Raw genomic sequence first — 14,187 nt, 5'->3', positions numbered from 1 at the left:
CATGTTGCATTTGATTATCATGTTTCTTTAATCTCCCTTAATCTGAAATTTAGTCTTTGTCTTCTATTGCCTTGACAGTTTTGAAGAGCACAGGTAAGATATTTTGTAGAATGGTCCTCATTTGGGTTTGTCTGATGTTATCTTGTGATTAAATTCAGGTTAAACATTTTGGCAAGCATGCCACAGGAGTGGTGTTCCATTCCTCTCAGTGCATCAGAGCTTATTTGCTTTAACAAGCTTAAGTCCTAGTAATGAGAGGAGTGTTTTCTTTGGTGTTATTTATTCTAACTTTTAAATTTACTGTAAAGTTAAAGAAAAAAGGAAATGCTAGCATTAGGAGCTATAATAAGTGTTTTTTAAGCTAAAAGATGCCATAAAATTAATCACTTGTATTCTAGTGAGTAAAGTTTAAGAAAAATTCAAATTTGTGATATACTCCTCTTTCCCTACTATTCTCTTTGAGCTTGCTTTTCTCAGACATGTGCAAGAACCCTCAGTGAATGTTTGCCCCTGGCCAGGCAGATAAATGACCTTGTCCTGTGAACTTTAAATGGAAAACAACTCCAGGCCAATACAAACTAATTTTGAAATATGCCCTTCTAATTAAATCTCTACAGTTCCCCAAATTTTATAGAGTGTTTACCAACATTTGAGCTATTTAAAATCACCTATGATTCATCATTAATTATTAGAGAAATGCAAATCTAAACTGCAATGAGGTATCACCTCACACTGGTCAGGATGGCCATCATTAAAAAGTCTACAAATAATAAATGCTAGAGAAAGTGTGGAGGAAAAGGAACCCTCCTACACTGTTGGTAGGAATGTAAATTGGTGCAGCCACTATGGAAAACAGTATGGAGGTTCCCCAAAAAACTAAAAACAGAGTTGCCATATGATCCAGCAATCCAACTCTTGGGCATATACCCAGACAAGACTTTAGTTCGAAAAGGTACATGCACCTCTATGTTCATAGCAGCACTATTTACAATAGACAAGACATGGAAACAACCTAAGTGTCCATTGACAGATGAAAGGATAAAGAAGATGTGTTTTATTTATATATATATATATATATATATATATGTATATACAATGGAATATTGCTCAGCTATTGAAAAGAATGAAATAATGCCATTTGTAGCAATATGGATGCAACTAGAGATTATCATACTAAGTGAAGTAAGTCAGAAAGAGAAAGACAAATACCATATGATATCACTTATATATGGAATCTAAAATATGATACTATCTATGAAACAGAAACAGACTCACAGACGTAGAGAACAGACTTGTGGCTGCCAAGGGGCAGAGAGATTGGGGCGGGAAGGATTGGGAGGTTGGGACTAGCAGATGCAAACTATTATATATAGGATGGATAAAAAACAAGGTCCTATTTTATAGCACAGGGAACTATATTGAATATCCTGTGATAAACCATAATGGAAAAGAATATGAAAAAGAATATGTATATGTATAACCAAGTCATTTTGCTGTACAGCAGAAATTAACACGGCAGTGTAAATCAACTATACTTCAATAAAATTAAAAAAATCACTTACGATGCACTTTTCCTTAATGTGTACTTTGGTAGCACTATGGGGAGCCTTAGATTTTAAGAATAATTTCCATTTTATATACAAACAAGTTTTGGCAATTTGTACTTTGGTTAATTTGTTGTGTTTATATTTTCTTCTCTTATATAGCCAATCAAAAACCCCCCAACAGGGAAGAAGTATGTTAGATGCCCTTGTAATTGTCTCCTCATTTGTAAGGACACATCACGGCGAATAGGATGTCCAAGACCCAACTGGTAAGACATGAACATTCATTCATTCATTCATTTGTTCATTCAACAAGTACTTATTAAAGATTCATTATGTGGCAGGTTTGTTCTAAACAGTCTTTCTCCTCAAAGTAATTATATGACCTACAGCATTTTTTTCTCTGTTAAAGGAATAATACTGCTTAGTTTGAAATTAATGGTTACAGTTATTTGCTTTTTTTTTTATTTGCTGTTATTTTTATTTCCAGCTTATAGCTGACAAATCTGAAGCTCTGAGAGAGAAAATAAATAGTTCAAATCAGTGCTTGTCACAGTTTTTAAACTTTTGGCTGTGATGCCAAGTGTAAAATACATTTTATTTTACAACCCAAAATTCATATGTGTTCATCTACATACATACATACACACACTCATATATTTGAAACAAAAGTTTCACAAAGAAAATTTACTTTTGCTATATGCAGTGCACACAGATTTTTTCATATTTTACTTACTCTGTTTCTGCCCATTTATCTTTTTTCTTTCTTTCTTTTTTTTTTTTAAACATCTTTATTGGAGTATAATTGCTTTACAATGGTGTGTTAGTTTCTGCTTTATAACAAAGTGAATCAGCTATACATATACATATATCCCCATATCTCTTCCCTCTTGCATCTGCCTCCCTCCCACCCTCCCTATCCCACCCCTCTAGGTGGTCACAAAGCACCGAGCTGATCTCCCTGTGCTATGCGGCTGCTTGCCACTTGCTATCTATTTTACATCTGGTAGTGTATATAGGTCCATGACACTCTCTCACTTTGTCCCAGCTTACCCTTCACCCTCCAGGTGTCCTCAAGTCCATTCTCTAGTAGGTCTGTGTCTATTCCCATCTTGCCCATAGGTTCTTCATGACTATATATATATATATATATATTTTAGATTCCATATATATGTGTTAGCATACAGTATTTGTTTTTCTCTTTCTGACTTACTTCACTCTGTATGACAGACTCCAGGTCCATCCACCTCACTACAAATAACTCAAATTTGTTTCTTTTTATGGCTAATATTCCATTGTATATATGTGCCACATCTTCTTTACCCATTCATCTGTTGATGGACACTTAGGTTGCTTCCATGTCCTGGTTATTGAAAATACAGCTGCAATGTATATTGTGGTACATGTCTCTTTTTGAATTATGGTTTACTCAGGATATATGTCCAGTAGGGGGATTACTGGGTCGTATGGTAGTTCTATTTTTAGTTTTTTAAGGAACCTCCATACTGTTCTCCATAGTGACTGTATCAATTTACATTCCCACCAACAGTGCAAGAGGGTTCCCTTTTCTCCACACCCACTCCACCATTTATTCTTTGGAGATTTTTTTGATGATGGCCATTCTGACTGGTGTGAGCTGATATCTGATTGTAGTTTTCATTTGTATTTCTCTAATGATTAATGATGTTGAGCATTCTTTCATGTGTTTGTTGGCAATCTGTATGTCTTCTTTGGAGAAATGTCTGCTTAGGTCTTCTGCCCAGTTTTGGATTGGGTTGTTTGTTTTTTTGATATTGAGCTGCATGAGCTGCTCTAAAATTTTGGAGATTAATCCTTTGTCAGTTGCTTCATTTGCAAATATTTTCTCCCATTCTGAGGGCTGTCTTGTTTATTGTTTCCTTTGCTGTGCAAAAGCTTTTAAGTTTCATTAGGTCCCATTTGTTTATTTTTGTTTTTATTTCCATTTCTCTAGGAGGTGGATCAAAAAGTATCTTGCTGTGATTTATGTCATAGAGTGTTCTGCCTGTGTTTTCCTCTAAGAGTTTGATAGTGTCTGGCCTTATATTTAGGTCTTTAATCCATTTTGAGTTTATTTTTGTGTATGGTGTTAGGGAGTGTTCTAATTTCATTCTTTTACATGTAGTTGTCCAGTATTCCCAGCACCACTTATTGAATAGGCTGTCTTTTCTCCATTGTATATTCTTGCCTCCTTTATCAAAGATAAGGTGACCATATGTGCATGGGTTTATCTCTGGGCTTTCTATCCTGTTCCATTGATCTATATTTCTGTTTTTGTGCCAGTACCATAATGTCTTGATTACTGTAGCTTTGTAGTATAGTCTGAAGTCAGGGAGCCTGATTCCTCCAGCTCCGTTTTTTTTTTCTCAAGATTGCTTAGGCTATTTGGGGTCTTTTGTGTTTCCATACAAATTGTGAAATTTTTTCTTCCAGTTCTGTGCAAAATGCCAGTGGTTGTTTGATAGGGATTGCATTGAATCTGTAGATTGCTTTGGGTAGTATATTCATTTTCACCATGTTGATTATTCCAATCCAAGAACTTGATACATCTCTCCATCTATTTGTATCATCTTTAATTTCTTTCATCAGTGTCATATAATTTTCTTCATACAGATCTTTTGTCTCCTTAGGTAGGTTTATTCCAAGGTATTTTATTCTTTTTGTTGCAATGGTAAATGGGAGTGTTTTCTTAATTTCACTTTCAGATTTTTCTTCATTAGAGTATAGGAATGCAAGAAATTTCTGTGCATTAATTTTGTATCCTGCTACTTTACCAAATTCATTGATTAGCTCTAGTAGTTTTCTGGTAGCATCTTTAGGATTCTCTATGTAGAGTATCATGTCATCTGCAAACAGTGACAGCTTTACTTCTTCTTTTCCGATTTGGATTCCTTTTATTTTCTTTTTCTTCTCTGATTGCTGTGGCTAAAACTTCCAAAACTATGTTGAATAATAAAGGTGAGAGTGGGCAACCTTGTCTTGTTCCTGACCTTATGGAAATGGTTTCAGTTTTTTGCCATTGAGGATGATGTTGGCTGTCGGTTTTTCATATATGGCCTTTATTATGTTGAGGTAAGTTCCCTCTGTGCCTACTTTCTGCAGGGTTTTTATCATAAATGGGTGTTGAATTTTGTCAAAAGCTTTCTCTGTATCTATTGAAATGATCATATGGTTTTTACCCTTCAATTTGTTAATATGGTGTATCACATTGATTGATTTGCATATTTGGAAGAATCCTTGAATTCCTGGCATAAACCCTACTTAATCATGGTGCATGATCCTTTTAATGTGTTGCTGGATTCTGTTTGTTAGTATTTTGTTGAGGATTTTTGCATCTATGTTCATCAGTGATATTGGCCTGTAGTTTCCTTTCTTTGTGACATCTTTGTCTGGTTTCGGTGTCAGGGTGATGGTGGCCTCGTAGAATGAGTTTGGGAGTGTTCCTCCCTCTGATATATTTTGGAAGAGTTTGTGAAGGATCAGTGTTAGCTCTTCTCTAAATCTTTGATAGAATTCACCTGTGAAGCCATCTGGTCCTGGGCTTTTGTTTATTGGAAGATTTTTAATCACAGTTTTAATTCAGTGCTTGTGATTGGTCTGTTCATATTTTCTATTTCTTCCTGGTTCAACCTCAGAAGGTTGTGCATTTCTAAGAATTTGTCCATTTCTTCCAGGTTGTCCATTTTATTGGCATATAGTTGCTTGTAGTAATCTCTCATGATCCTTTGTACTTCTACTGTGTCAGTTGTTACTTCTCCTTTTTGATTTCTAGTTCTGTTGGTTTGAGTATTCTCCCTTTTTTTTCTTGATGAGTCTGGCTAATGGTTTATCAATTTTGCTTATCTTGTCAAAGAACCAGCCTTTAGTTTTATTGATATTTGCTATCATTTCCTTCATTTCTTTTTCATTTATTTCTGATCTGATCTTTATGACTTCTTTCCTTCTGCTAACTTTTGGGTGTTTTTGTTCATCTTTCTCTAATTGTTCTAGGTGTAAGGTTAGTTTGTTTATTTGAGATGTTTCTTGTTTCTTAAGGTAGGATTGCATTGCTATAAACTTCCCTCTTAGAACTGCTTTTGCTCCATCCCATAGGTTTTGGCTTGTCATGTTTTCATTGTCATTTCTTTCTAGCTATTTTTGATTTCCTATTTGTTTCCTTCAGTGATCTCTTGGTTATGAAGTAGTGTATTGTTTAGCCTCCATGTGTTTGTATTTTTTACAGATTTTTTCCTGTAATTGATATCTAGTCTCATAGCGTTGTTTTCAGAAAAGAAACTTGATACGATTTCAATTTTCTTAAATTTACCAAGGCTTGATTTGTTACCCAAGATATGTTCTGTCCTGGAGAATGTTCCATGAGCACTTGAGAAGAAAGTGTACTCTGTTGTTTTTGGAGTGAATGTCCTAAAAGTATCAATTAAGTCCATCTTGTTTAATGTGTCATTTAAAGTTTGTGTTTCCTTATTTATTTTGATTTTGGATGATCTGTCAAATGGTGAAAGTGTGGTTTAAAGTCCTCTACTATATTGTGTTACTGTCGATTTCCCCTTCTTTGGCTGTTAGCCTTTGCCTTATGTATTGAGGTGCTCCTATGTTGGTGCATAAATATTTACAATTGTTATATCTTCTTCTTGGATTGATCCATTGATCATTATTTAGTGTTCTTCTTTGTCTCTTGTAATAGTCTTTATTTTAAAGTGTATTTTGTCTGATATGAGAATTGCTACTCCAGCTTTGTTTTTTTTGTTTTTGTTTTTGTTTTTTTTTGCGGTACACGGGCCTCTCACTGTTGTGGCCTTTCCCGTTGGGGAGCACAGGGTCCAGATGCGCAGGCTCAGCAGCCATGGCTCACAGGCCCAGCCTCTCTGCGGCATGTGAGATCTTCCTGGACCGGGGCACGAACCCATGTCCCCTGCATCGGCAGGCGGACTCTCAACCACTGTGCCACCAGGGAAGCCCTCCAGCTTTGTTTTGATTTCCATTTGCATGGAATATCTTTTTCTATCCCCTCGTTTTCAGTCTGTATGTGTCCTTAGGTCTGAATTGGGTCTCTTGTAGACAGCATATATATGGGTCTTGTTTTTTTATCTATTCATCCAGTCTATGTCTCTTGGTGGGAACATTTAATACTTTTACATTTAAGGTAATTATCGATATGTATGTTCCTATTACCATTTTCTTAATTGTTTTGAGTTTATTATTGTAGGTCTTTTCCTTCTCTTGTGTTTCCTGCCTAGAACAGTTCCTTTAGCATTTGTTGTAAAGCTGGTTTGGTGGTACTGCATTCTCTTAGCTTTTGCTTGTCTGTAAAGCTTTTAATTTCTCTGTCAAATCTGAATGAGATCCTTGCTGTGTACAGTAATCATAGTTGTACATTTTTCCCTTTCATCACTTTAAATAAGTCCTGCCACTCCCTTCTGGCTTGCAGAGTTTCTGCTGAAAGATCAGCTGTTAACCTTATGGGGATTCCCTTGTATGTTATATGTTGTTTTTCCTTTGCTGCTTTTAATCTTTTTTCTTGTATTTAACTTTTGATTGTTTGACTAATATGTGTCTTGGCATCTTTCTCCTTGGATTTATCTTGTATGGGACTCTCTGTGCTTCATTAACTATTTTCTTTCCCATATTAGGGAAGTTTTCAACTATAATCTCTTCCAATATTTTCTCAGTCCCTTTCTTTTTCTCTTCTTCTTCTGGAACCCCTACAATTCGAATGTTGGTACATTTAGTGTTGTCCCCTAGGTCTCTGAAACTGTCCTCAATTATTTTCCTTGTTTTTTCTTTATTCCGCTCTTCATTAGTTATTTCCACTATTTTATCTTCCAGGTCACTTATCCATTCTTCTGCCTCAATTATTCTGCTATTGATCCCTTCTAGAGAATTTTAAATTTCATTTATTGTGTTGTTCATCATTGTTTTTTTGGTCTTTAGTTCTTCTAGGTCCTTGGTAAATGTTTCTTGTATTTTCTCCATTCTATTTCCAGGATTTTGGATCATCTTTAGTATCATTATTCTGAATCCTTTTTCAGGTAAACTGCCTACTTCCTCTTCATTTGTTAGGTCTGCTGGGTTTGTACCTTGTTCCTTCATCTGCTCTGTGTTTCTCTGTCTTCTCATTTTGCTTAACTTACTGTGTTTGGGGTCTCCTTTTTGCAGGCTGCAGGTTCATAATTCCCGTTGCTTTTGGTGTCGGCCTCCAGTGGGTAAGGTTGGTTCAGTGGGTTGTGTAGGCTTCCTGGTGGAGGTGACTGGTGCCTGTGTTCTGGTGGATGATGCTGTATCCTGTCTTTCTGATGGGCAGGTCCACGTCTGGTGGTGTGTTTTGGGGTGTCTGTGACGTTATTATGATTTTAGGCAGCCTCTCTGCTAATGGGTGGGTTGTGTTCCTGTCTTACTAGTTGTTTGGCATAGGGTGTCCAGCACTGTAGCTTGCTGGTCGTTGAGTGGAGCTGGGTCTTGGCATTGAGATGGAGATCTCTGGGAGATTTTCCCCGTTTGATATTACTTGGAGTTGTGTGGTCTCTGGTGGAACCATGTCCTGAACTTGGCTCTCCCACCTCAGAGGCACAGCCCTGATGCCTGGCTGGAGCACCAAGAGCCTATTATCCACACAGCTGAAAATAAAATGCAGAAAGAAAGAAAGAAAGAAAGAAAGAAAGAAAGAGAGAGAGGGAGGGCGGGAGGGAGGGAGGGAGGAGGAAGAAAGAATGAAAGAGGTCAAATCAAATGAAATAAAATAAAGTTAAAAAAACTTAAAAAGTAATAAAAAATAAAGAAAGAAGGAAGAGAGCAACCCAACCCAAAAACAAATCCACCAATGATAACAAGCACTAAAAACTATACTAAAAAAAGAAAAGAAAGAAAAAAAGAAAAATGGACAGACAGAATCCTAGGACTTATGGTAAAAGCAGAGCTATACAGACAAAATCACACACAGAAGCATACACATACACACTCACAAGAAGTGAAACACGGAAAAAAAAATATATTGTTTCTCCCAATGTCCACCTCCTCAATTTGTTGTGATTCATTGTCTATTCAGGTATTCCACAGATGCAGGGTACATCAAGTTGACTGTCGAGATTTAATCTGATGCTCCTGAGGCTGCTGGGAGAGATTTCCCTTTTTCTTCTTTGTTTGCACAGCTTCTGGTGTTCAGCTTTGGATTTGGCCCCACTTCTGAGTGTAGGTCACCTGAGGGCATCTATTCTTCGCTCAGACAGGATGGGGTTAAAGGAGCCGCTGATTCGGGGGCTCTGGCTCACTTATGCTTAGGGAGGGAGGGAGGGGTACAGAATGCGGGGTGAGCCTGTGGCAGCAGAGGCCGGCATGATGTTGCAATAGCCTGAGGCATGCCGTGTGTTCTCCGAGGGAAGTTGTCCCTGAATCACAGGACCCTGGCAGTGGCGGGCTGCACAGGCTCATGGAAGGGGAGGTGTGGAGAGTGCCCTGTGCTCGCACACAGACTTCTTGGTGGCAGCAGCAGCAGTAGCCTTAGCATCTCATGCCCGTCTCTGAGGTCTGCGCTGATAGCCGCGGCTCGTGCCCATCTCTGGAGCTCCTTTAAGCATTGCTCTTAATCCCCTCTCCTCATGCACCACAAAACAAAAGGGCAAGAAAAAGTCTCTTGCTTCTTTGGTAGCTCCAGACCTTTTCCCAGAATCCCTCCTGGCTAGCTGTGGCGCACTAGCCCCCTTCAGGCAGGCTGTGTTTTACGCAGCCAACCCCTGTCATCTCCCTGGGATCCGACCAAAGCTGGAGCCTCAGCTCCCAGGCCCCACCTGCCCCGGCAGGTGAGCAGACAAGCGTCTCAGGCCAGTGAATGCTGGTCGGCACTGGTCTTCTGTGTGGGAATCTCTCCGGTTTGCCCTCTACACCCCTGTTGCTGCGCTCTCCTCCGTGATTCTGAAGCTTCCCCCCTCCACCAGCCGCAGTCTCCGCCCCCGAAGAGTCTTCCTAGTGTGTGGAAACCTTTCCTCCTTCACAGCTCCCTCCCACTGGTGCAGGTCCTGTCCCTATTCTTTTGTCTCTGCTTTTTCTTTTTTCTTTTGCCCTACCCAGGTACGTGGGGAGTTTCTTGCATTTTCGGAGGTCTGAGGTCTTCTGCCAGCATTCAGTAGGTGTTCTGTAGGGGTTGTTCCACATGTAGATGTATTTCTGATGTATTTGTGGGGAGGAAGGTGATCTCTATGTCTTACTCTTCTGCCATCTTGAATCCCCTCTGGTTACAGTTATTTGTAAACTAATGTTCTTGAATAAGCAATGAAAGTTTTCTTGATGTTACATAACTACTTAATAGATTGTAATAAATCAGTGACTCATATTTTATTAAAAATAACCAATTAGTTTATCTTTGACATATTTCATCTTAAGTTGGAAGTGTTTTAGTAATCATTGTATACTTTAAATTGTGTTATTACACTAGTCTTTGCTGAGTATAAGCTATGCAATAAATTCTGTAGTCATGTGCCTCTGCCAAATGGTGTATGGAAGTGCACAGATAGAAGTATATCAAAACCTTAACTGTGTTTTGTTTCTGTGTTTTCTGTCTTTTTGACCATTATGTGAATCATTTGCAACCCCATCTGATGGTAACCTGGGAAATGGAAAGGAAAGGAGCCTACCATTGTCCTTTCTGTCCAACTCCAATTAAACAGACATTAAGGAGTACCAGCCTACCCAGAGAAATTTGGTTGTGACTCAGCACTTTGGTACCTTCATGGCACACATATATCTGTTAGTGTACAATTTTTTAACTTACTTAGTCTTTTACTCAAGTTGTCTTCCTAGATAGGGTAAGATAAGATAAGGAATGATAAGATTTGAATTTATAAAAACTTGGAAGCAGTAGTTAAATGGTTCCCAAGGTGATTTGATTAGGTCCAATTCCAACTAATTTTTTTGCTTTTGAAATATTGACTATTGCTGTTTTCTGTGATTTTGGCTCTAAAGGCTGACCTTTAATTCACTTAATTTATAAAACAAGTATAACCTATTTTCAATGCTATATTCCATGTTTTTGGCCCCATTGTGTAGGTTTCGCTCTCAGTCCATTTGTGGGATAATGAAGTTGTTTCCTCTCTGTTTCCACAGTAGACGCATAATTAACCTTGGCCCAGTAATGCTTATTTCTGAAGAACAGCCAGCTCAACCTGCATTGCCAGTCCAACCAGAAGGTACAAGAGTTGTGTGTGGGCACTGTGGAAATACGTTCTTGGTACGTAACAAGACATTTGTGACAGGGACATCAATCTGTAAATGTAGGTCTTGATCACACAGATTTGACCACTGCTCATAGTCTTATAGTTCGTCCAAGTGCAAATTGATCAAAAGATTAAAATAGAGCCTTTGTTAGAAAGACAGTTAATCAGAGCCGCGACTAGGATGTACTGCATTGTTTGTGAATTACATATAAGGTGCATCCCCTGACTGATTCATTTGCAAAAAGGGCCTCTCTGGGTAGGCTAATAACAAACAAGAACCCTGTGCTCCAGGCAGAGCAACTTGGGTATCCTGGCTTAGTGAGTAACTGAATCTACCTCTTACCCTCATCTCCTCAGCAGAGCGCAAAATGCACGCTCTCATGCAGTGGCCTTGTTTAATGGTTCTGGATTCAAGAAATATTCTCATTATAATTTATCAAAATTTTTCTGATTTTTGTATATGAAACTTGGAGTAACGGGAATTACTGTGGTATCTGTAATTAGATAAGTTATTAGATAAAAAATAAAGTATAAGTAGTTTGACATGAACAAAAGTTATAGGAGTTCTTATTTTACTACTTATAACTTTAACCCTAAGATTGATTTTTAAATGTTAATTTCATAATGACTTACCCCATCAGGAAGAATAAGAACAGGTTTTCTTTTGTTATTTAGCCTCCAAAGGAGACAAAAGATTTTCCTTAGAACCTAAGTACTAAAGGAACCTTCCAGAGTGTAGGCATGGGGAGAGCTGAGGTTGCAGTGGTTTATAAACAAGACCTGCTGTCACTAAGGGATGAATGAGCTTAAGAAAGTGTAGACTGTTTGCTCTTTTTCCCTTCTAATTTTTATTTTTGATAAAGTAATTCATGTATAATAACTTCACATGTCAAATAGGACTGTAAAGCTTAAAGGGAAAATGATATGGTCATCTCTTTACCTAACACAACCCCAATTTTCATCCCCCAGATACTTTTGACTCTTTCAGCTGCTATTCTGGTATGTACTTCCATGTGTTTAAATTGTTTGCTTATTTTTTTCTTTTTGATTAAGCAGTTTTAGATATTACCTATTACTTTGTAAAACGCAGGTTGAAGATTTAGCACTCTTACCACCCTGCCTCCTCTCATAGTCCTTTCTCCACTTTCATACTCCCAGTAGAGTTATAATATTTTATTTGATTAATACTTAGTCTTTACATTTTTTATGATTAAGTAAATTGTGTTCACAGCTGAGCCAAGTAATATATTACATTTCTCTCCTGTATGGCTCTTAAATATTTCTTGGATTTGTTAATAATTGACCCTCCCTCTTTTAGATTTGTTTTAATTTTTTATGTACAAATCACTAGTTCTTCTCATATTCTTTCATAGAACTACAAAATTCCTGTCAATATAGTCAAATGGGTTAGGGAATCTATTATTTAGACTTCCTCCTACACAGCTGTCATCCTGTGACTTCCCTTCATCTTATCTTAGGAATTCCTATTACCTCTTTCCTGTGTTGGATCCTCTGCCATCCTTACAGTTCTTGGTTTATTGCTTTATTTTGTTGGAGCACATCCTCTCTTAGCTTTCTGAGAAAAGATGCAGAGAAATAAATTTGAACCTTTTACTTCTTAAACAGTTTTTAATCTAACCCTATTTTCACATTATAATTTGTCCAGATGTAGAATTATAGGTTGCCAATTCTTCCCTCAGAAATTTGAGGGCTTTGCTCCACTGTTGATGGGAAGATCAACTGCTGTTGTGGCTCCTGACCCTTACCATGTGACCTATTTTTCTCTCTTTATTTTCTCTTATTTTCCTCTTTCATTTCTCCAAGGTTCTGAAATAGTATTAGAATGTGCCTTAGGGAGAATCTTTTTGACCTCATTGTCTGACTACTCAGTGAATCCTTTTATAGTCCACTCCATTTTCTTTCTTCTATCTTTCTACAACCCCTGAGATTAGATCACCTGAATTGACATACACACTCTCTGTCTTTCTCTCTCATTTTTTTTAACATACTTTTCAGCTTTGGCTTTTTCTTTTACTTACAGGGAAATTTCCTCAACTATATCTTCTAAACTTAATTAAAATTTTAAATTTCAGATGATCTAAATTAATTTTTAATTTCTAAGAGTTCTGTGTTCTCTGATTAATTTTTCTTTTTTCTAAATCACATTCTCTTCTTTATGGCATCTTTCTGAAGCTATTAGTTATGTTTTCTGAGGTATTATTCTTCTTTATGCCTTGTCTCTATTTTCTCTCCATTGTTTCTATTTGTTTTTATTTTCTGATAGAGGTTTTAATGAGGAGCTCATTTATATATGAGAGCAAGTTACTGATTGGAATCTCTAAGTATGCAGCAGGGGCTAAACTTTTTCTCCTTCCTTCCTTCCTTTCTTCCCTCCCTCCCTCCCTTTTTCCTTTCTTCTTCTCTCTCCTCCTCCTCCTCATCTTTCTTCTTCCTCTTCTCCTTTTTCTCTTTTCTTGAAGAACTGCCAACTATTAGTATCAATGTCTTTTTTTTCTTTTAGGGCAAGTTTCTCTGGGGAATAATCCTCTGACTTCTTGTAAGAGGTATATCTGGGAGACAGCATTCTAGGAGCTAAGAAAGGATAATAGGGATGAAGGTCTCATCTACTGTTCAGACTGTAGACTTATTTAACTCCTTTGTTTTTAGAATGGTGTCTTATTCTTGCCTTCTGCTGTGCCTGGTGTTCCTAAGTTCACAGTCCTTCTAGTTCAGTTTCTTTGAGAGAATAAATCACTCTTCTCTTGCATGTGTTGGGGAGGGAGGGAGTTTTGGTTTTGTGATATGGAGGAAAGAGTCTAGAACTGATACTCCTGTTTTTATCACTACCCCTAACTCCTATCTTTGAAAGCACCTTGGAGTCCCAAGGTCTGAACTATTTTGTAGTTCTTCAGTTGAATCAGCCTGCTTTTCATTGGATATCTCTCTTTAGGCAATCAGGTTTCAGCATCCCTTTCAGTTTGTTACCAAGTCTCCATCAGCTTTCCACTGTCTGAAAATTCAAGGTCATTTCTCTTTGGATTCTATTTGTCCTTATGGTATTATACATTTGTAAATACAATTTACTGTCATTTTAGTCAGGTTTGGGAAAGGAAATAGAAATGCATGCATTTGTCCAACTTACTACATTTAACCAGAATTTCTATGATTTTTCTGATCTACTAGGATAAGATAAATCTTTTTCCTTGCATTTATATTTTATTGATTAAGTCAGTGACCAAGTACATCAATTAGGGGATATATTTGGTGGGGATAGTGAAAAGATTTCTTTTTTAAAAATTTCTTTTTAAAAAATCACTATTGAGAATTAGGTTTGGATTTGGGTCCTGGCCATACTATAGCCTGACTATGTGATGCTGGGCAAGTTATGTAACTTTGCTAAATTCTGATTTCCTCATCTGAAA

At 37.4% G+C, this 14,187-nt stretch overlaps 1 protein-coding gene across 1 annotated transcript in view; it reads left to right on the top strand.

Annotated features, from left to right (window-relative positions):
* Positions 1–14,187, top strand: part of PIP4P2 (phosphatidylinositol-4,5-bisphosphate 4-phosphatase 2) — a gene marked incomplete at both ends in the record, with an annotated part of 84,466 nt that overhangs the window by 35,178 nt on the left and 35,101 nt on the right. Inside the window, 2 exons of the mRNA XM_082858689.1 lie at positions 1,707–1,813; positions 10,656–10,779. Coding sequence (XP_082714815.1) covers positions 1,707–1,813; positions 10,656–10,779 — 231 coding nt within the window. The remainder of the gene's footprint in view (positions 1–1,706; positions 1,814–10,655; positions 10,780–14,187) is intronic.

Source organism: Leucopleurus acutus (genome assembly GCF_964270905.1).
Source record: "Leucopleurus acutus genome assembly, chromosome: 17".
Lineage (NCBI taxonomy): Eukaryota > Metazoa > Chordata > Mammalia > Artiodactyla > Delphinidae > Leucopleurus > Leucopleurus acutus.
Note: the sequence above shows the minus strand (reverse complement) of the source record. Positions and strands in the feature narration are given on the sequence as shown.